Raw genomic sequence first — 22,192 nt, 5'->3', positions numbered from 1 at the left:
TTATTTTAAAATACCAAACAGTGCAGAAAAAAAAAAAAAGACTAAAAAGTACGTAAAACTCCCCAAGCCCCCAATCATACGCCATAATTTTTATATATATTTGATACTTTCTGAAAACATGCAAGAATATAGGTATACCTGATTTTTTACATATTTTCTATGTAGATGAATTAACATGCATACTGTCCTATAACCTGCTTTTTTAAAAGCGAACCCTGTTTTGTGGACACCCTTCCACATTAGAATGACCAGAAAGGCTTCTTCCCTGTGGCCCAGTGTTGCAGGCCAGGGATGTCCCACATTTCTGACCCATTTGATGGGCATTTGCTTATTTCCAGTTTCCTTCCGCCTCTGAAACCGCACCAGTATGTATCTTTGTGCCTCCAGTTGAGCAAATACAACTGGAGGGAATTGCAGGGTCAGAGAATACGCACATTGAAATGTTGATGCCGTCTGTCAGATTACTTTCTAATGAGGTGACACTAATTTGTACACACGAAGTTTTCTGACCTATTCGGGGATCTCCTCGAAGTGAAGGAAATCTGAGTTATGAAAGCATTTTTGTTGGGAACTGTCGGGTCCCTTACCCGCAACCTCCTATTTGGCAGAAAAGTTCCCTCCAAACTGCTACTGGGTGTGCATCCCACTGGGTGTATGACCCGTCCCTCTGAGTTCATGGAGATGTCCCGGGTTCTCCTCTATTTCTTGTCTCTCCTGGGCACACTGGGGCTAGCCTGGGGTAACAGGTTGCCCCCCCCTGTCCCTAGGGCAGCGGCTGTTCGGGGAGAGCATCCTGGGGCTGACACAGGGCTCCGTGTCTGACCTGCTGTCCCGCCCCAAGCCCTGGCACAAGCTGAGCCTGAAGGGACGGGAGCCCTTTGTACGCATGCAGCTGTGGCTCAACGACCCCCAGAACGTGGAGAAGCTGAGGGACATGAAGAAGCTGGAGAAGAAAGGTGAGCGCTGGGTCCTCTGGGCATGGCTTCAGGTTTTTCCTTTGGAACCGTATCTAGTTGGAACCCAAGGAAAGCCAGGGCCCCAAGGATCCTATGTCAGCCGGGTGTGGGCCTGCAAAACACAGCCATCCCCAGCACGTAATTGAAAGCAACCAAACCATTTACTGTTTCTCCCGTGAAAGCCCCCGTACCCCGCCTCTCTCGGTATCCTTCCTTCCACCCGAGGCTGCTTCGAGGTCTTTTGTCAGCCCCAACCGTGTATTCCCCAGAATGCTCTCTCTCCAATTCCCCTTGGCCTGTCACCCAGACTCTACACAACACGGCACAAAAGTGGCCCAGCGGACAGGAATTCTCCCTCCTGGGGGTGGGCGAGAAGATTGCAAATTCTTCCGTCATCCACTGTTATATCCCTGAAAAACTGAGCCGACATTGAGCGCCTGCTGTGTGCCCACCGAGTCTCGTGCTGTACCAAAGGGAGTCTAAAAAAAGCTCTCAAGGTTGGGAGGTGAGATAAAACCAGCTGGAAAGCTGTCACCCAGGGCAGCAAGGCAGTTCCCAGTGAGGGCGCAGGGTGCCAAGGGCACATGAGCTGTTGGCATCAGACAACTCTGCAACTGAGAACTGACCTACCCCTTCCTGGCTCTCTGACCTTGGGCAAGTTGCTCCCTCTCTCTGTGCCTCATGCTGTTTCATCTGAAGAGAAGAGCTTCAGGGCATTGCTGGAGGGATTGAATTACACCCTCTATTCTGAAGTGGGCTTCTCTTCCCCCATTTTGGAGATTTGGGATGGAGAGGCACCATGCAGTTACAGGGTCCATTACATGAATGTCCTGCCCTCGCCCCCAAGACTGTAGTGCCCTTCAGTGACCCTTCCACCAACCAAGAGAGCACGGCATAGCCCCCAGTGTTAAACACTCCCCTCTGTGAGGGCCCAGCCACGCTCTCTGCGTGCTAACGACCAGACCAGACGTCAGGGGCAGGTGCAGGCAGACCAGCGTCTCAGCGCAGGGTTTGGGAGGATGTGGAACCCCAAGCCGGAGGGAGGAAAGGATGAGACTGGCAGTGTGGCCCTGAGTGTGGGGCCCGAGCCTGGAGCTGCCCCTGCCCCCTGCTCCTGCCAACACTAGGGGCCCGGCCTCTGGTCGGCAGCCCCTCAGCGCTTCCTCCCCCGGCCCCAACCCGCCTCAGCCTACCTCAAGCGCAGGTACGGCCTCATCAGCACCGGCTCCGACAGCGAGTCCCCGGCCACCCGCTCAGAGTGCCCCAGCCCCTGCCTGCAGCCCCAGGACCTGAGCCTCCTGCAAATCAAGAAGCCCCGAGTGGTGCTGGCGCCCGAGGAGAAGGAGGCGCTGAAGAAGGCTTACCAGCTGGAGCCCTACCCCTCCCAGCAGACCATCGAGCTCCTATCCTTCCAGCTCAACCTCAAGACCAACACCGTCATCAACTGGTTCCACAACTACAGGTGCGGCGCGGCGCGTGCCCATTGGGAGGGGTCGTGTGCCGGCGGGCCCCCTGCCCCATCTCAGGCCCAGGGGGAACCCAGCTCAGTCTGGGGGTGGGGGTGGCGCGGGGAGACCATTGCAGCCTGGTGTTTAGATTCAGAGTCGAGGCAAACCCGGGTATAAACCCCAGTCCCAGCATTTCCAGCTGTGAGCACCCGAGCGCGTCACCTCAGCTCCCTGAGTTGTAGTCTCCTGACCTATAAAATGGGAACCGTAGTGGGATCTGCTTCCTGGATTTGAGGATTGATTCAGGGGGCTACCATATTTACAGGACATGCTGGCCACGCAGTATGGGGTAGCTGATGATATTGGTGTCACCTGTCTGAATTATTGCTTCACCCAGTTTGCGTCTGCTTCTGTGAAGAGACAGGGAATGGTGTTGGGGGCACAGGCCCCAGGAGCCCTAACTACCTACTGAGCCTCATGTGGGAGCCCTGATTTGGGGCTCTTGGCCTCTCCCACTTCCAAGGCCAAAGGAGAACCCTCAGTCTCCTTAGTCTCGCCTGCCCAGGGGAGTGGGCGATTCCTATTTCTGTGGCTACCTCCCACTCATCGCTCCCTAGTCTTGGGGGTCACTGGTCTCTAGTGGCTGGGGTTCCAGGGAGTTCAGTCCCGGGGCTGGCTGGGGGCGGTGACTGGTTCAGCAGTGTCCAAGGAGATGGCAGAGGGGCTTCCTGAGCTCAGCAGAGAGCCCTGCAGGGAAGACTTGACGGGATTCCATCTCTGAGCCTCCCTCCCCAGCCAAGCTTCCTGAGCAGGAAGGGTCTCTGGTGTCCGTGCAGTGCCAGAGAGAGCACCTCCATGTGTTCCAGGGGGCAGGGAAATGGTTTCTTGCTCCCCAAGGGAGAAGAGGAAGGAGGAGGAGCCTGGAAAGGTGGAACGTTTGAAATCTCTCTCCACAGCCCAGGCATGGGCACCTCAAAGACTTGAGCTCAGTCTCACCTTGGCTGTATGTTCTTGGGAGAGTCACTGTACTTCTCTGAGTCTCATCCCTGTTTACAGACAAGGCAGACAAGAAATCTAATACCCCACAATGCTGAATCAAGGAGTGAATGAAAAAACTTTAGACATAAAAATATTGTGAAATATTTCTGCTTATGATCTGACTCAAGGCCTTCCAAACAGCAAACGACATAGGTCCCTAAATCCTCACGTTCTCCTCCCTTCCTGGGGGATATGGGGATGTCCTCTCCCTTCTTGTTCCCTGTAGGAACTGAGCACTCCATTTTTATCCAACATATTCCTCCAACAGATAGTTACAATGTATGCACAACCTATCCAGGATCTGGAGATACAGGGGTTCAAAGCCATCATCCCAGAGCGCCTGGGTGGCTCAGTCAGTGAAGCGTCACCTGCTTTTGGCTGAGGTCGCAATCCCAGGGTCCTGGGATCAAGCCCCACATCAGGCTCTCTGCTCAGCAGGGAGCCTGATCCCCCCCCCCCCATGATCTCTCTCACTCTCACTCCCTCTCACTCTCAAATAAATAAAATCTTTTAAAAAGCCATCACCCCTGCCCTTAGAGAGTTTAAAATTATGAACCAGATAATTTTACCACAGCCTAATTACTATACAAGAGGGAGAACTAAGGGGCTGAGGGAAAAGGAAGTTCTGTCCGGGGACGTTCCACAAAAGAGGTGGCATTTGAGCTGGGTTTGGAAAGATGACTAGGAACTTGCACTGAGGAGCAGAGAGAACTCCACTCCCAAAAGAAAGAAACTGGTCTCAAAAAGTTAGAGGAGAATATATCATTTCATTTTGTAAATGTTTACTGAGCACCTGGTCTGTACCAGGCACTGACGAGAACAAGACAAAGTCCCTGCCCTTATCATCTCCTACAGACCCGCAGGGACGGACACTATTACACGAGCACTCGTATGAATGCATCATTACAAATTGCAGTGAGCTCTGGGAAAGGTGAACAACAGGATGTTTCGAGAATAAATTATCAGGGAGGGGAGCCTGGGTGGCTCAGTCAGTTAAGCATCCCAACTCTTGGCTTCGGCTCAGGTCATAATCTCAGGGTTGTGGGATTGAGCCCCGTGTCAGTCTCTGCACTCAGAGTGGAGTCGGCTGGACATTATCTCCTCTCCCTCTGCTCCTTCCCCTGCTCCTGTGCACACACATACATACTCTGTCTCTCTCTCAAATAAATAAATATAATCTTAAAAAAAAAAAAAAAAAGAACTACCAGGTACACCCTGGTATAGATTCAGGAGTCAGGAATTTTATTTAAAAAAAAGAGAGAGACTAATTTATACTATGATGTAAATGACTATTAGCCTCATATTTATATCTGTTCTACAGTTTGGACAGTCTAATGCTGGAACTTCAGACACTGACCCATCCTAAACCCCCCTCCAAGCTCACCTCAGTGGAACCCACAAGGAGACTGAGGGTGAAGGTGGAGTCCCCTTGCTGGTGGACTAAGGCCTCCTATGTAGAGGGACTGGAGACTGAACCAGATAACCCCTCAGAGTCCTTCTAGGTCAAGGCTACTGAGATGGGACCCCCAGCCCAACTGCTTGCCCTGTGATCCTACCAATCCTTGTGCCTCTCTCAGTCTTGTCTCCTGTATCCAAAGGAATGAGACTCATATCCTTTTCCTAAGGTTATTTTGAAAAATAAATAATCTGGAAAAAGTGCTTGTCATGGTGCCTGATGCATGATAAGCACCTCTTAGCGTGATGTTTATAACTTATAATTGTCAGTATTACATATCAATCACATATACTTTATTATTAATATAGATGGGCAGAGGGCCACAGCAGGTAGCTGAGGAAGCCCTTCTCTTCTATGACCCTGAATGAGTCATTTCACTTCTCTAGACTTCCTTTGCTGTCAAGAAAATAATGACGGGGGTTAGTCCCAATCCTGGTTTGTCTGCTCTAAAACTAGTGTAAGACTGAGTTGCCCTCCGGTGGCAGGGAAACCACAGAAGTGAAGAGAGGATGAGTGGGTTCTGTGATCTCTCTCACTCTCTCTCACTTTCAAATAAAGGCCATGGTGACCCGTACAAGTCACTCTTTGCACCTCAGTTTCCCCTTCTGGGCTGATGTCTAAGAGTCCCCACAGGAAAGAAGCAGAGAGATGTTGCCACAACCCACATCTGGGTTAGGCTTCAAGAAGTGTTCTAGACTAGTGCTGTCCAAAAGAAACCATGCAAGCCACATGTGATTTGAAATTCTCTAGTAGCCATGTTAAAAAAAAAACAGAAATAGACAAAATTAATTATAATAGCATATTTAGCCTAATGTAACAATTTCAGTGTGTAATCAATATAAAAACTTTACTAATGAGAACTTCTACTTTTTTTTTTTGTATTAAGCCTTCAAAACCCAGTGTGTATTTTAACCCGTACAGCACACCTCAGTTCAGACTAGCCACATTTCAAGTGCTCAAGAGCCACGTGTGGCCAGTGGCTCCTCTACTGGACAGCACAGGTCTAGATCAAGAACTTTGGAATCTTTAACAATCCTGAGTTCAAGCCCAGACTCCCCTACCTACTGGCTGTGTGAGGCTTGCTTCCTCTTATATGAAGGAGGGTTAATAACAGCACAGCACCCATGAGTAAGGCTGTTGACAGGACTTACTAAGACGCTGCATGTGAAGACCCCCCCACCCCCGGGGAAAGTGGGCGGGGTCACAAGGCCACTTGACTGGATGGAGTCCAGGGGTTAGCTGGGTCCCCCATCCGGCCCCTCGCTCACCACCATCTCTGCCCCAGGTCCCGGATGCGCCGGGAGATGTTGGTGGAGGGGACCCAAGACGAACCAGACCTCGACCCCAGTGGGGGTCCTGGTGTCCTACCGCCAGGCCACTCCCACCCAGACCCTACCCCGCAGAGCCCCGACTCTGAGGCTGAGGACCAGAAGCCTACCGTGAAGGAACTGGAGCTTCGGGAAGGCTCCGAGGAGAGCATCACACCCCCGACCCCCCAGGACAAGGCCCAGGTGAGGATTAAGCAGGAACAGACTGAGGAGGACGCAGAGGAAGAGGCGGGCAACCAGCTCCAGGACTCAGGGGAGCCTGACAAAGGCCACGGTTCCCCCAAAGAGGCGCATCCTGACCGTCCGGGTAACGACAGACTCCCTAAAGTGGCCCCGGGGCTCCTCCTTCCAGGCGGGACCACGCCAGACTGCCCCTCACTACAGCCCCCCCAGGAGAGCGAAGGCGGGGAGCGGCTCCACCCGGACCCTCTAAGTTTTAAGTCTGTCTCAGAGTCCTCGCGCTGTAGCCTGGAGGTGTCCCTGAACTCACCCTCGGCTGCCTCCTCACCGGGCCTCATGATGTCTGTGTCACCCGTCCCCTCCTCCTCAGCCCCCATCTCCCCGTCCCCACCCGGCGCCCCTCCTGCCAAAGTGCCGAGTGCCAGCCCCACCGCCGACACGGCCGGGGCTTTGCACCCCAGCGCCAAGGTGAACCCCAACCTGCAGCGGCGACACGAGAAGATGGCCAACCTGAACAGCATCATCTACCGGCTAGAGAGAGCTGCCAACCGGGAGGAGGCCCTGGAGTGGGAGTTCTGAAGGCAGGGGCGCTAGGGCGTGGGGCGTACCGGGGGCCAGCGCCCCCCCACCCCGCTCACTCCCCCGGACCGGACAGGGTGGGGGAAGGAAGGAAGGAACTCAACCATCCAAATGGGGACAGCAGTGGTATGCAGTTTACGGTTTTTGTTGTAATCCTAGTTCTCTGACGTGAGTGAGCAGGCGGGGCACGTGCCACTGCCTCCTCTTTCCGGCACCCCCGCCCCACAGAGCACCCCCTTCTCCACCCTGGCCTCTCTGCGGGAGGCGGAAGCGATGTGGCACCACACGTTCACCTGGAAACTCCAAACTCTTTTAGAAAAATAAATATTTATAGACCTCTTTTAGATATTTTAATAAAGGATCCTTTGGAATTTATTCCCAGCCAATGCTGTTTTGATATTACAGAGAGTTATAAAATCAGGATGCTGTCACAACTGTTGCGAAGTATACACTGAAGTTGTGTCGTTTTTGCCACTAGATGAGATTAAAAGAAGACAATTGTTCAAAGCCATCACAAAACACTCTAAGACTGACCAAAATTTAGATAACCCTTGAACTGCTTTTTTTTTTCCGTATCTGTCTGTGAGACACAGCACATTGCTACTGCCCTTCCAGAAACCGTGTTGAAAAGAGAAAGTCCAAAAGACTCTAAATGAAAACCTCGATGCCGTTGAGGATGTGTTCCATTCTGCTGGTCTGTCGTGCAGCCTCAGTAACCCAGAGCGTCCCGTGCTGTTGTAAATGTTGTAGAGGCGTGGGCCGTGGCCAGCCCACCTCCCCAAGACGTGACATGGTACAAAACTGCTTCCTCGCCCTTTCGTCCGAAACCTGGGGGCTGCCAAGTTTGGACACCCAGCCTGTCCATCTCTAGACAAGATGTGTTTCTGGATTCTCCGGGAAGCCAGGCGAGGGGTCAGGTGATTGGAGGGCAGCACTTGAGCCAGAGTGACCCCGCTCCCCTGAATCGTGGCCCTGGCACAGGACGTTTCCCCACTGGCTTTCCAGAGCAGGACTGCGGCTGCCATCTCCCCCTCCCTGTGTTTTAAGAGAATAACAGCATTGGTCATCCCACAAGCACCCAGCACCAAAAAGTAGATTCCTCCAACTAGAGACCCCAGTTCCCCTTCTTGCCATCTTCACTTCAAGCTGACCCAGGTGCTGTTTCTGGAAGGCCTCCGCAACTCCCAAGTTAAGGCAGAACAAAGCAAGAAGGTTGAGTTCACCACAGCATGACCACTGTATCCCAGGCTCTAAGTCTACCCTCCTGCCTCTGACACATGACCTTCTCGGGAGCGGAAACTCAATCCCCCCAAACTCAGAGGAGCCCTTCCTCTAGAACCTTCGTCGCCAGGGTTTCTGGCGGAAGAGTTCCCAGTGTGGATAGAACGGCCACCATATTGGTTTTCGACGCTCTCTCTCTCTCCCGTTTTTATTTCTTTTCCTTTGTCAAACTCTCCGTGGGAAGGCTGAATTGGTGACTCCCCAACTGAAACCAGAATGACGATGAAAACGTGGCCACAATCGGTGCCAATCCAGTGCCCTGGGGGGAGATGGCTGAGGGCTTTCAAGGATGCAGCAAAATCCAGTTACCAGAGGGGACAATTGAGGGCTGTTCCAGAAATCTCAACTCTCATGCACCCAGGCCAGGCTGCAGACTCCACAATCAATGAAAAAGAACACAAACCCTGCAGGAAAACATCCTTTTCTGTACACCCAGGCTATGCATTGAAGAGTTTTCCACTGTATACATTTTTATCCAGATGAAGGTATTTTTATATTTTGACAATAGGAAACACTGACCAATTTTCAGAGTAATCAAATCTGGAACAAACGAAACATCTCCTTTTAGCCACCACCGCCCTGTCTCAATGAAGACGACCGTGAGGAAACACACAACTTTCTACTGTTGAAACCCACACAACATTGAAACCCAGGCTCACCCGCAGGCTACAGATCTTAGAGGACTCAATCTGGCTTTTGTGTGACGGGATTTGATTAAGCACTTAGCATATAGTCTTTTGAACACGGAAATCCTGTTGTACTGAAAGCTAGCAGACCCATGAACAACTTTGTCCGGTTCGCGTCCTATAACGGTAAAAACAAAACAAAAACCCACAAAACCGTTTCTATGAGAGATTGATGAACTTTGTTTAAAATTTTAAAAAGAACACGTTCTGTAAACGCGTCGCTCAATACAGAATTGTATAATAATGTCTGGGTGTCCTGTTTGCTTTATTCTGGAGCTGGGGATGCAAATTGGAGGTCCAAGCTGGCCCTCAGAGGTGTTTTACAAGACATTTTTGGGGGGGGGGGGGACTGGCTTTTAAATTAGTTTGCCACCATTAAAATATGGGGACGTGTCACATAAAAATCTTAATTACCGACTTCTCTTAAAAACCATAAGATCTGGCCACACTGGATCCAAGTTCTAAGGTAACAGCAGTTCCCCCCTTTTAGACAGGACACTTGCCTGTGATGCACCTCAGTCCTCGCCTGTGCCACCTGCCTATGTCCCGTGGACATCTCTGTCGGTGACTGTGCTATGGGCTCCGGCAAAGGAAAATGGAAGGATCAGATTCCATGTTTGTCCTCAGTGCAGCAGGGTGGAAGCAAGTTAGACTCTGGGCCTGCGATCATGCCTTGCCACCAAATCAGTGGCCACAGTTCATGGCCCCAGGATCACCCAGTGGAGTGAGGAGGTGTCCCCGGCCTCCCAATATGAAAAGGCCCAAACGGGCTTCCCAGTAACCAACAGAGCATCGCCCCTTTCCACGCTGTGTAACTCGGACCTTGATTTCCCTGTCTGCAAAATGGGGCTATCACAGCAACCAGCCAGCTCGGGAGGTGGTTATGAAGAAAAACCACGCGTGTAAATTATGTTAGTGCCGCACATCATGGCTCGACGTGACCTGTTCCCACGAGCAGAGGTCGGGTTCTTTCAACCCGTGATGGTGAGTCTCTGCTTCAAGCTGCAGGGGTTTTCTTGACCAGCAATGTCAGGAGAGTCCCTGAGATGGCATTACTCACCCGTGAGCCAAGGCCACATGGTGTCCCAAGACAGACCTCTCCTTTCTGGAAACTTTCCACAAGTCCTTAAAGTGGTAATCAAATGATTAATCACCTTCATTAGGATAATTAATTACTCCAAACCCAGCAGGATTGCCCCCTGGGATGCCTAAGCACCCCATCAAGGCAGTGAGGGCGGCATCACGTAAGGCCAAGGCCCCCATCCATGGGGGTTCTGAGCTAGCCCTTAAGGGTAACATCTCAGGCAGGGCTGGCCTTTGTTCAGAGTTGGAGAGAAGGATGAGTCAGCCAAGAGCTCCAGGGAAGGGAGGGGAGGGCAGACCACCTGGGTTCAACCCTGGCTCCGTCTATTGGAGCCATAGGACCTTGGGTATAAGCCAAAGCTGCTCTGCGTTTCAACTTCCCAAGCAGTACAGTGGAAAGAATAATAATGGCAGCTTCCCTATAAGGTGGTTGTGAGGGTTCAAATGAGGCAACGCCACGGACTAACTCTTTGGAACCTCGGTTCGCAGCTCTGGAAAAACGGAAGGCAGAAGTTCCCAGGATATGGCCCCGTGGTGGTGTAGGTGGGGACTGGAGTAGAGAAGAAGCCACATCTGACATCCACAAGCCACCTAAGAACCTGCAGAAGCAGGTGCCCCCGGCCTCTGGGAACTAAAGCTCCATCCTGGGCCGTCATCTTTGGTGTTGATATTGTCTGCAGTCGCTGCCCATCTGGAGTGGACAATGCAGTAAAAAACACAGACATATGGAATGCTGAACTAGGGAGCATAGGTGAGTGGGGGTTGGAGAGACCAGAAAGATAAGAGAAGGCAGGGAAGGCCTTGGAAGAGGGTGGTGGTAGATTCCAATCAGGGGACAGGGGAGACAGAGAGCACTGAGTTGGGGGAAACTGGGTGACTGTCCGGGTTTTTATCGAATTTATCAAATGCCTACATGTGCTCAGTGATCCAAAGGCAGAAACATGGGAACCGTGACAGTATGAGTAGTGAAGTCCAGGAAGGCTTCCTGGAGGAGAGGACATCTCAGCAGACACCTGAAATATTACAGGAGTTAGAGGAGAAGCAGGGGCCAGAACCTGGGGGAACAGGTCCAAAAGAGATTGAACTTGAGATGGGGTGCGTTGAGGAAGGAGGAAGGTCAGATCCCGAAGCCCGTTGGGCCATGGTGGGAAATATGCCTTTCTATTGAGGGTACAGGGAGCCATGGACGGTGTGAGGCAGGCTGTTGCTGTGGTCAGACTTGCATTCTTAGGAGGTTAGGAGGTTCCATCTGCCTGGGGAAGTGGCAAGCCAGAGGAGAGGAGCAGGCCCACCCCTACATAGGCCCTGAGCCTCAGGCCTCTTTGGCCTCCTACTCCTGCCCCCCTTTGGCTCCTAGTTAAGCTCCTGCCTTGGGCCAACAGCCCCACTTCCCATCACCTACTGGTGAGTGAAGAAACCAGACCTGACCTGGCTGATTAGCCCAGGACTGCCAGGCTGGCTATTCTAGAGATCATTCCAAAGGCCAGGTTCGCAGGGAGTCTGCTCCCTCTGTCTCTGCCCCTGCTCTCTCCTCTCCCCCTGCTCCTCTCTGTCTCTCTCTCTCAAATGAATAAATAAAATTTTTGTAAAAATAAATAAATAAATAAAGATTAAGGCCAGGCTCTCCATAGCCAAAGGCACAGCGTATATGCTGCTTTAGAATCCAGGCACCCTTGAGGCACCTGGGTGGCTCAGTGGGTTAAAGCCTCTGCCTTTGGCTCAGGTCATGATCCCAGGGTCCTGGGATCGAGCCCCGTATCGGGCTCTCTGCTCAGCAGGAAGCCTGCTTCCTCCTCTCTCTGCAGGCTTCTCTGCCTACTCATGATCTCTGTCTGTCAAATAAATAAATAAAATCTTTTAAAAAAAAAAGAATCTAGGCACCTTTTGCGGGCACCCTGGAGGCTAACGTCACTCCCGTAAACCCAAGAGCAGTAAGGAAGGGGCAGGGAACAGCACCTTGAGTGACCTTAGCCAAGGTGACTCCTCACCCCAGGTCGGGTTCCCATCTGCCACAATGAAGGAATAAGACCACGGGTTTCATGACCTTCTCCAGGCCCTCAGGGTGTTGTTAAAAGCACTGGTTTTGGACTTAGCCTAGCCTGGGTTTGACTCTCCACTATCAGGTAATCTAGGGTCCTTCAATGAGACTCAGTTTCCTTATCTGTAAATAGGACCAGATCATAATAGCATCTACTTGTGTTTGCTGTCTCTTACCACACAACAATGCCAAAACTTAGTGGCTTAAAACGCTAAATGTTTACCTCCCAGTCTCTGTTGAGTCAGGAATTTAGGAGTGGTGTAACCGGGTGGTTCTGGGTCCTAGATCCCTCATGAGGGTACCAGGAAGCTGCCAACCACCGGGGCTGCGGTCTGGGGTGGGAGAATCTGATCCCAAGATGGCGCCCTCCATGACTGGCAGGCTGGGGCTGGCTTGTTGGCTGAGGGCTTCCGTTCCTCTGTCAGGGCTGCTTGAGGGTCCCTACAGCACGCCAGCCAAGAGGGAGCAAGGCAGAGCCTGCGGTGTCTTCCCAGACTTGTAAGTCCTACTGTCACTCCCACGGTATTCCCTTGGCACACAGGCCTGCCATGACTCAGTGCGAGAGGGGACAACACAAAGGTACGGACACCAGGAGGCATGGCTCATCGGGGCCCATCATGGGGTCTGGCTACCACACCACCTTAGAAGTTTTCTTCGAAGATTAAATGAGCATTTCCTACACTGTGGCCCTAAAATCCCTGTTTCCTACTCAAAATGCAGCTTCCTGGGCCCTGCCTCCAACCTCCTGACCCAGATTTCTGGGAGCCAGGGCCCAGGAACCTGCATTCTTAAACCATGGCTACCCCGAGGTGACTAGGACATCACAGGTATCAGCAGATGGGAGGAAGAGCTGATTTTTTGTTGGCCCCACTGGGTGTGCCAGGCCCCAGATGCTGGTACAACAGGAGAGCATGGGTGTGTGAAACAAACATCCGCTGGGTGTCTTGGCATCATCGGGAACGGCTGGGTTGAGAGCAATATGGATCCTCTTAGAGATGTGCGAACGGTTTCTTGGGAAGATCAGGAGAGGACCCTGTGAAATCCAGAGGCAGGAGGTTCAGCCAGGCTTTGGGGTACCAGATGGTCTCTCTCAGACCCCCTCACACCTGAGTCTGTTCCTCCAAATTCAAAGTTCCCAGGACCCTGCCTGGCTCAGCCTGCGTCTGAGACCAACTGCTGCCTGGTGACCATAGTTGGGGAGAGAAGAATCACGTGAGCTCACGGGGCACGGGAGGCAGCGATTGGCATCTCAGTGCCAAGCCCTGGGTGGATGCACACCAACAGTAGAGCTGATCTGCACCTTCTGGAAGGCCTGGGTGCACTGCCCTGGATCTCGGCCCCACAACCAGAGAAACAACAACAACAGTTCCCCCGAACAATGAAGGGAGTGCAGTGGCACTCAGCCTGCAAGTGCTTCCCAAACCCCTCCTGGTAAGAACAGCCATGGCTGTGGCCCCAAAAGTGTGATCAGACCAAGCCAGCTCTGACCCCTCTGTCAGGAGCAGGCAACCGTCTTGAAACCCTAAGTGAAAAAACAGTTCATGGGACCCACCTTTTAAAAAGTCTTCATCAGGAAATGCAAATTTGGAGTTGGGCTTAATTAAGGAGTTTATCATTTTTCTACTCTTGAAGAGTTTCATTTTAGATGCCGCGAATTCAGAAATTGGGACAAGTAGTAGGAACTTTTCAATAACCAAGTTTGTGTAACATGAGTTAAGGTGTCTGGGGATGGGTAGGGAGGAGTGGACAGTTGGGACAAAACAGCTCCTCTTAGAACGTATAAGTACAGTGCTATTCTTTCAGTATTTGTTTGCTCCGAAGAGGAGACGGATGTCCCAGCAAATACCACCCAGCACTAACCTTCTCCCCACTGAGCTGAGAACAGCCCGATACTTAGTCACCTAGAGCCATGCTCCTTAGAGGGAACAGCTACAGTCATTCAAACTTACCTGTCAGGAAGCCTCTGGCTGAAGAAAAAAAAAAAATAAAAGTCCATTCAAACCTTTAAACAAGAACATTTAATACCTCAAATTACTAGATGTCCAGGAGTAGGGCAGGCTTCTGGTCCACTGATTTGTCAGTTCAAGGATATCTTCAAATATGTACAACCCAACAGGGCAGATTTTCCTTAGCGTGGCCTACTCATGATCACAAGATGGCTGCCACAGCTCCAGGCATCAGATGTAACCTATCCCCAGAGAGCAATGAAGAGCTCTTCATTGTATCTCTTTTTAGAAGCCAGAAGACCCTTCTACTCACATCTCATTGGCTGAAATTCAGTCACACAGCCATTCTTTAGCAGCTAAAGTCTAGCTGATCCCTGAAAGTTAAGAGGGAGCAGCACAATTAACCATTTAGGGTAGATGGATGTGGGCAGCCAGCCCATAGCTTTTGGCCTGGTTGCCGTCCTTGAGGTTCTCACCCCTACCCCAAGTGGCTTCTCAGAATATCCCTCTGAATATATACACTATCCCCCAAAAGACTGTTTGGTGAGGACAATTTCCTCTACTTTGTCCTGCTTCGGGGATGTTTTACTCACCCTTAGACACATGCCCCAAACATCCCCCCTCGGTCTGGCGGAAACACTGACTAGATGTCCAACGCTCTGGTATGGACCGACTTGTCTCCCCTTCCCCTTTCAGCGGGTTGCAAGAAAACATTCCAGCCCTCAAAAGCCTGGCACGTGAGGACACCCTTGTGACCCTCCCTCTTGGGGCTGTCTCTCTCCTGCGACTTCCCCCCATCCTACAGCCCAGGCCCTGCAGAGACTGTGGTCACAAACACCACAGGGAGCGCCCTGACTCAGCCTGTGTGGGGAACCACTTCCCTGGCTCCCATGTCAGCTGTGGTCCCAGGAGAGGTGGGAGTAATTACTCAGCACATCCTCAGTGCTCAGGGTGGCATGATTCCCTGACCCTGATCATTTTCATTTCTTATTCATGAACTTATTCGGAGGACGGAGGATGGTAGGTTGCTCATCCTAAGCCACATTTTCCTGAGTGTGCACGGTTTTTCCAGGCTGGCAAGGGAGACACGTGACTCAAGTTCTGAAACCACATTAGGACCCCCTTGGGCCAGCCCCTTCCCATCTGTGAATCCCCCAGTAGCCCAGCAAACAAGCTCGAGGAGTCTTGTTTGAGCACCACCACCATCCACCCTGTGCTCACAGAAGACATCACTCATCACAGGCTCTTTCTCTCTGATCCAGCATTGATGTCAGAAATCTCTTCCAGAGCCCTAGGCAGCCACCACGAACTGATTTGTGAGAAGAGGCAGGTTTTGACTCTTCCATCGGCCATCCCTGACGTCCCTCCCAACTGTCAAGCCCTAGCCCACAGTTAACTTTTAAGTCTTCACCTTTCCCCCCTCCTTCCTCTTCCCTCTGAAAAGGAACTTTGCAACTCCACCCCCCTCCCCCACCATTTTCCTCTGGAAGGCTCTGCCCTTCTTCCACAGGATTCTAGGTGTTTATGTCCCTACTCTGACACTTTTACAGCTGTGTGAACTTAGCAGCTTTCTCAACTCAAGTCTCAGTTCCCTCATCTGTAAAACGGAGCTGTTATCTGCTGTAAGATGTTGAGAATGTGCCCGGCAGAACATCAGCCATGGGCACTCGCATCTGCAAGTCATTTCTCCTGTAAGTCATTTCTCCTGTAGGGTCTGCTCTGCAATGAAGGATTTTGATGGGGAAAAATTAGACAATCAGCCATTTTTTTGACCAGTTTTTTTTTTTTTAATTTTAGCCTTTACATGCCCCTCCCAGGCTGCCAGATATCTCTGTCCCCACCCAACTCCAGAGGCAGCCTGACCCCATCTTGTGCTTTTTTGTGGGGGTGGGGTGATAAAGGGGAGCAATGGTAGGCACTGTACCTTTACAGAGCTTGTAAACCTGTACCAGGATGGGGGCTGACACCTCACCCCACCAGCTGGGTCTGGCCAGTACCTGGGCTCTGGGCAGATCTTAACATCCCTGGAGACCCAGAGCCTATAGACAACAGCAGCCATCCCTACCCCCTCCACTGGGGACTTGGAAAGGAGGGGCATGGGAAGCGTAGGAACACCCCAGAGGCACCTGTCAGCGGAACAGGACGTGTAAAGACTGGGAAGAAGGTAGAAAACCAGGTGAGATTCTTGAGGTGACGGTCTCCAGCCCAGGCTCCTGATCCTGATCCCTGGGAGCCGTGCCAACTGCCCACCGCCGACCCTCAGCCAGCCCAGAGCTGGGGCACCTCACCCCCTCCCACGAGCGAACAAGAAACAAAAGCAGTGAAAACACCAGGTTCTGTTGCTGGGGGGAAAACACCCTAAAGTATTAAAAATTAAATTAAAACTGAAGCCCCAGTCAACTGAGCCAGCAGTGAGCTGGTGACCGCAGACACAGACACCCCCCCCCCATTCTTCCCCAAGCCCCAGGGTCTTCAAAGACAGCAGGAAGGGGCCTCAGGACCAAGCCCCACTGTCACCAAGAGGGATCCTCTGGGGAAATACAGGTTGGGTCATATGTGTCCTCAGGTGGTCCCCAGTGTGGGGCACTGAGGACTGTAAACAAAACCCAGCTTGAGGGCCAGGGGTGTCCCAGCCCCCCGAGATTCTCCCTGGAAGAAGAATGGCCACTGTGGTGAGTACGTAAAACAGCAGTCGGCCTCCAGGCAAAGCAAGACCTGGTCTCCCCATCAGAATATTGGGGGTGGAGGTGGGCGGGGACTGTGGAGTGAGGGGCTTCCAGAAGCTAAACACAGCGTGGCAGCTGTTTCTTTGCAGTACCAGATCAGCACCCAGGCCCTTTCTGGGTGGTGAGTCAGCTCCTGGCCACCCATCCCTGGGGAACCCGGCTAGAAAGTCAGCTCAGGCCACACCTGCCCAGCTCAGGGCTGGACAAGGTCAGGCGAGCTCCTGAGAGGGAAAACCCACTTCTGAAGGAGACTGAAGTATGTGGTTAAGGAGTGTCGGGAAGGCATGTGAGAACCCCCACAGGGACACACGCATGGCCCAAACCAGAGGGCCGCTGCTGTGCTAGCAGTACCTTCTCAAGGCCTGGCTGAGTCCCAGGGCAAAGTCCTGCCTCAGGAGCAGGCCATCTCAGCATACCGGTGGCGCATGAAAACCCGTGCCTGCGCAGCCTTCTGCACCCGCCTGGGGAGTCAGGAAGGCGGCCTGGAGCCAGGCCCTGGAGCAAAAGGTCAGACCCAGGTGTGGTGCCGCCAGGCCAAGGCTTCTCTCTGTCCATGTCCAGGGCCAGTCCCAGCGGCCAGGACCAGGGCTGAGTTGGCATTGCCTTTCAGGCCCCAGATCCTCACGTGGTCCCAGTCACCCCAGTGGGGGCCTATTAACAGCAACAGGCCTTTGCTGGGTGACTCCGGCCGGCTTGGGGCCAGAGTTCCCTGGATACCAGGACTCCAGCTTCTTGAGGCTCACCGAGGCCCCGGAGGCTCCCTAGAAGAAGGCACAGGGCTCCCTTTGAGTCCGACAGTCCTAAAGCACCCCTCGAAGCCGGGTCCCGGAAAGCAGGCCACCCTGACTTCCCTCAGGAACCCCCCTCCACCCTGGTCTCCCAGGGCAGGGCCTGTCAGAACTGAGGCCTGGGGCTGGGGTCCAGCTGGAACCAGCTCCCCCACCCCAGGGGTGACGTCAGGGTTGGGCCCGGCTCCTGAGCCACTGGCTTCTCAGCGCCCTGACCTCCTGCCCGTACAGCTCGTGCAGCCGGGCGAAGGAGCCTGCGCAGAGGGGCCCGTTGGGCGCCGAGGCCCGCCTCCGGGGAGGGAGGGGCGGCGGCGCGGGGCCGGGCCGGGAGCCCGCAGCCGAGGCGCCCGCGGAGCTGGGGGCGGGGTTGGGGGCGGGGCTGGCGGCCGGGGGCTCCGCGCTCCACACGGCGCAGCCGTTCTCCTTGGGCGGGAGCGCGCGCGGCCGGCGCGGCGGCGGCGGACAGTCCCCGGCCCGCATGGCGGCCAGCTGCTGCTCCAGCTCGCGCACCACGAGCCGCAGGTAGTCGAAGCTGGCCCGCGACAGCGCCTTCACCCAGCCCTCCATGGCGGCCTGGCTCTCGGCGGCCAGCACGTAGGTGCGCGCCCGGGCCCCGGCGAAGCGCACAGCGAAGGCGAACTCCTCGGCGGCCTCCACCAGCTCCACGGTGCAGCCCTCCAGGATGATGACGCCCACCGGCTCGCGGCTGGCCGGGTCCTCGAAGTAGAAGAGCATGTTGCCGCGCAGCACGAACCAGCGGCGGTGGTAGGCCGCATGCCGACCGCCCTTCTTGTACAGGAAGCCCGCGTTGTCCACCGGCGCGTCGCACGTGGCGTAGAAGGCCAGGCTGCGCTCGTTCAGCTTCATGGCGGCCACGCAGGGGCCTGTCCCTGCTCCCCAGGACAGCCCACCGTGACTGCCACGGCCACCAGGTCCCTCCCCGCACCGCGCCTCGCTGTGACCTTACTGCCACCCTTGGCCACCAGAGGCCCTCAACTCCTCCCCACCCCCGCACAGCTGAGGAAACTGAGGCTCCTGGAGCAGAAGCAGCCTGGCCACGCTCACGCGGCTCTTCAGGATCAGAGCCAGGGCCCAAATGCAGGGCTAACTAGCCCCCGAAGTCTCCCCAAGGTAAGGCGGAGCGTAATTCCCGCAGGCCAAGCATTTTGTATGTATTAACTCATTTCATCTCGCAGCAAACCCCCGCTGGTAGGGCTCGCACCACCCCTATTTGACAAAGACAGAGAGCTAGTTACAAAGCAGGTTGGGCGGAACTGAAATTCAAACCCAGGCCTCATCTCAGGCCCGGAGGTTTTCAGCTCCCCAGAAACCAGGCCGGCTGTCTCTTTGTGGTCCCTTCCAGGTCCCAGCACCGCTTTTACAACTGGCTTTGATTTGCCTATCCGTGGAATGGGGATATGAACAGAACTTATTTTGGAAGGCTGTAGGGCCTTCATTCATCAAACTTCACTCATCAGATTTGTTAAGGACCTTCTATGTGCCGAGGACTGTTCCAGGCACGAGGAGTACAGCCATAAACGAGAGAGGGCCACTGCCCTGGTGGCATTGACGTGCTAGTGGCAGGGGAAGAGGGCAGACCATTAACAAACAGGTAAAGGTACGTCTGCCAGGTGGTCTTCAGTGCTATAGAAAATAAAATACAGGGAAGGGGCCAAGGGTGTTAGGGACCAAAGGAATGTTTGACTTTAGTGGAAGTCAGGAAAGGCTATACTGGGAAGGTAACATCTGAGCAAAGACTTGAAGAGGTGAGGGAAGGAGCCCCAGAGACATACCAAGCAGAGGGAAGAGCAAGTGCAAAGGCCCTGAGGTAGGAACCTGCTACTATGCTTGAGAAACAGCCAGGAGGCTGGTGAGGCCAGAGCCGAGGGGGAAGGGAAGAGGCAGAAAACACTGTTATGAAGTGACCCAGATAAAAGGCCCAGGGCTTGGCCCTCACTTAAAGGAAAGGGATGCAGAGCGCACCTAATATCCCCTTAAAGCAGAGGACTCCAACTCTATACATTTGGCCAGTGATTTTTATCCACTTTCCCCCAAAGAGTACATGATGGGGGCAACACTGGCCAGACGGGATTAACTGGGAGGTGGAACCTGGGCCCCCAACATACCCATACCTTCCCTTGGAGTATTTCATGGACAGTTTGTTTGGGATTCACAGCCCCACTCTGCACAGGACAGTAGCTGTATTTTTCAAGAGGCAAAGCATGTAAAATCCCTGGACTGCAGAAGGTACTCAATTAACATTTATTCCCCAGCCTGGGTGGTGCCTTACTCAGGGGCTGGAGGAATGAGGTACGGCTGGTGACTCTCTTGGGAGCATCTGCCAAGCCAGGCAACCTGACCCAGAGCAGCAGAATGACCGCTCCCAACTGAATCCACATCATCTAACTTGCCTGAGCAGTCAGGGAAGGCTTCCTGGAAGAGACAACACGAGCTGTGATTTAGTAGCGATCAGCCTGTCTTGACCTAGCAGTGGGACCAAGGTCAGACAGAGGCCCGGAAGGCTCAGGGCATGTAATCCCTGCTCTGCCTACCTGAGCTGAGTGACTTTAGACACAGGCTGCCCTGCTCTAAGCCTCAGTTCCTCTCTGCAAAAAAGGACTCATGCGTCCTTCCTCACACCCCAACAACTCCATGCAGACCCTGGCTCCATTTCACACAAGAACCACCCACCCTACTTGCCCCATCGCCCTCCTACCTCTCAGGCCAGCGCCTGCCTCCCTGCCCTCTGCCCGGTCTGGTGCTGGCTTGCTCTTCTCTGGGTTCAAATGTCAGCTCTGTAGTGTTCGGGTCGTGTGAGCCGGGCAACCTTTAAGCTTCTCTGGGCCTCCTTTTCCACATCTGTAAGATGGGATCATGACGGCACCTACATCAGGGTGTTGCGATGTGACAGTGACTCTGTAGAAGGTGCCGAGCCTGGTGCTGGACACACAGTACACCCTCCGCAGTGGTAGTGTTGATACTCTTCTCGGCCTCACCAAATGCTCCCCTCAGCATTCTGCCTCGCCCCCTCACCCCCACTGTGCACTGATCAAGCCCAGTTGATGCCCCCCCATCCCAACCTCTTCCAAATCACTGGTCTAATATCTCTGCCCTCGACCCCTTCCCTGTCCTCCATCCCTATCCTCACTTACCTCACAGCTGCCACAGCTTCCTGGTTGTCTCCCTGCCTCCACCCTTGCCCCTTCGCTATCCTCTTCAGGGTAAGAGCCAAACTCCCTCCTTGGCCCCTCCCCGGGCCCCACTACAATCCATTCCCCACCGAGGGATCCTGTTAAGAAAAGTCCAACCACGCCCCTCCTCTACTCTAAACACTCCCATGACTCCCTGCTTGTCCCAGTATTAAATTCAGTCCTACCCGTGGCTTCCAAATGCCTTCCCCTCCCTCTCTCCCCCTTGCTCCTTCAGCTCCAGCCACCCGAGCCTCCTTGCTGTTCCCCAGACACACCAGCCTTTGCCCTGGCTGTTCCCTCTGCCTGGAATGGCCCTCTGTTTTCACATGGCTGACTTCTCTTCCTTCAGTGTCAGCATGACCATCAGGGAAGCAGTCCCTGACCACCCTGTACGCAAGAGACACACACCCCCAGTCACTCCCCTGTACCCCAACCTGAAATTACCTGAGTCATCTCTGCCTGCTCTGGGAGGGCAGGGGTTTCCTGCCTGAATTCCAGCGCCTGGCATGTAGTTGATGGTCAGATACCTGTGGAATGAATCAGACAATTATCTTCTGAAATCTCTCTACATCCCCAACCCACATTCATAGATGTAGAGAATGGAGACAGAGAGGTTAAGTAACTTGTCCAAAGGCACAGTGCTGTGCCCAGAGTCACATGCTCCAGGCAGCCAGCACAAAGGGGCTGATCCTGAGATGTCCCCACCCCATTAAGACCCAAGGAAGAGCAGTTTCCCTCATGGCTCAGCAGCTGTCCCCCTGCTGCTGCCCAAATGGGGCCAGCCTGGCCCACGATCTCGGCCCAGCACAGAACCCCACTCTGCCCATGACTCTTGCCTCCTCCAGCCCAGGAAGAAAAAAAAAAAAAAAAAGAGGGCAGGAAACAGAAGGCGTGCAACCTCCAGCTCCTGGGAGGGCCTGGTCACCCACTTATCTCCTCACTCTCATGCTGTTTTCCAAGTTCAGAGTCCACTCCGGGTACTGCTATTGATTCAACAGCCTTTGGCCAAGCAGGAAGCTAGAGGGAGCCTGGCCTCTCTCTGGTCCCAGGGCCAAGTTCTCTCCTCCATCTAAAACATTTCATTTCACCTTTCCTAACCTGTTTCCCATCTGCCAAACTTGCTGCAGAGTGGGTTGCATGGACTAGAATGAGGAAAACCCACTGGCAAACTCTGGGAAAGGAACCAAAAGCACTGCCGCTGGGCATCGGGGTGAGCCTCATCATAAAGTGAGAATATTAATCTCTATCCCTTTGGGAAGGATTGAATAAATCCCAAGAAGTCATTCGGCAAAATGTTTACCAGGCAGTGAGCACTCTGCCAAGAAGCTGTCCAAAAGGCAAATTAGTTAGTTCAAGGTCTCCAGGGACACAGCTGGCCCAGAATCCAGGACTCTGGGGAAACTGAGGCATGACATTTGGCATTCAATTCAAGAAGCCAGACCGCAGGTGTTGAGATTGAATCCAGCTG

The 22,192-nt window shown here is 53.5% G+C and overlaps 2 protein-coding genes across 12 annotated transcripts in view; one reads left to right on the top strand and one right to left on the bottom strand.

The window, feature by feature from the left end:
- The window catches only part of CUX2 (cut like homeobox 2), a 325,643-nt gene extending 316,447 nt beyond the window's left edge, over positions 1-9,196 (top strand). For 9 of the 11 annotated variants that reach the window (XM_082698270.1, XM_082698265.1, XM_082698269.1 and 6 more), the window contains 3 exons: positions 768-956; positions 2,145-2,418; positions 6,184-9,196. In XM_082698270.1, the coding sequence (XP_082554396.1) occupies positions 768-956; positions 2,145-2,418; positions 6,184-6,985 (1,265 nt within the window). In that variant the 3' untranslated portion in view covers positions 6,986-9,196. Of the gene's footprint in view, positions 1-767; positions 957-2,144; positions 2,419-4,763; positions 5,099-6,183 lie in introns of those variants that run through there. The other 2 variants (XM_082698267.1, XM_082698266.1) reach the window with 2 other exon arrangements.
- A 6,586-nt stretch (positions 9,197-15,782) lies between these two features.
- On the bottom strand, positions 15,783-20,388 carry PHETA1 (PH domain containing endocytic trafficking adaptor 1). The gene is made up of 2 exons (XM_082698569.1): positions 20,250-20,388; positions 15,783-18,423 (listed from the first exon to the last, which is right to left on the bottom strand). The coding sequence occupies exon 2, from the start codon at positions 18,398-18,400 to the stop codon at positions 17,702-17,704; it is 699 nt and encodes a 232-aa protein (XP_082554695.1). The 5' UTR covers positions 18,401-18,423; positions 20,250-20,388; the 3' UTR covers positions 15,783-17,701.
- Between the last annotated feature and the right edge of the window lie 1,804 nt (positions 20,389-22,192).

This window comes from Mustela nivalis, assembly GCF_964662115.1.
Source record: "Mustela nivalis genome assembly, chromosome: 14".
NCBI lineage: Eukaryota > Metazoa > Chordata > Mammalia > Carnivora > Mustelidae > Mustela > Mustela nivalis.
This window is presented reverse-complemented; position numbering and strand designations above follow the sequence as displayed.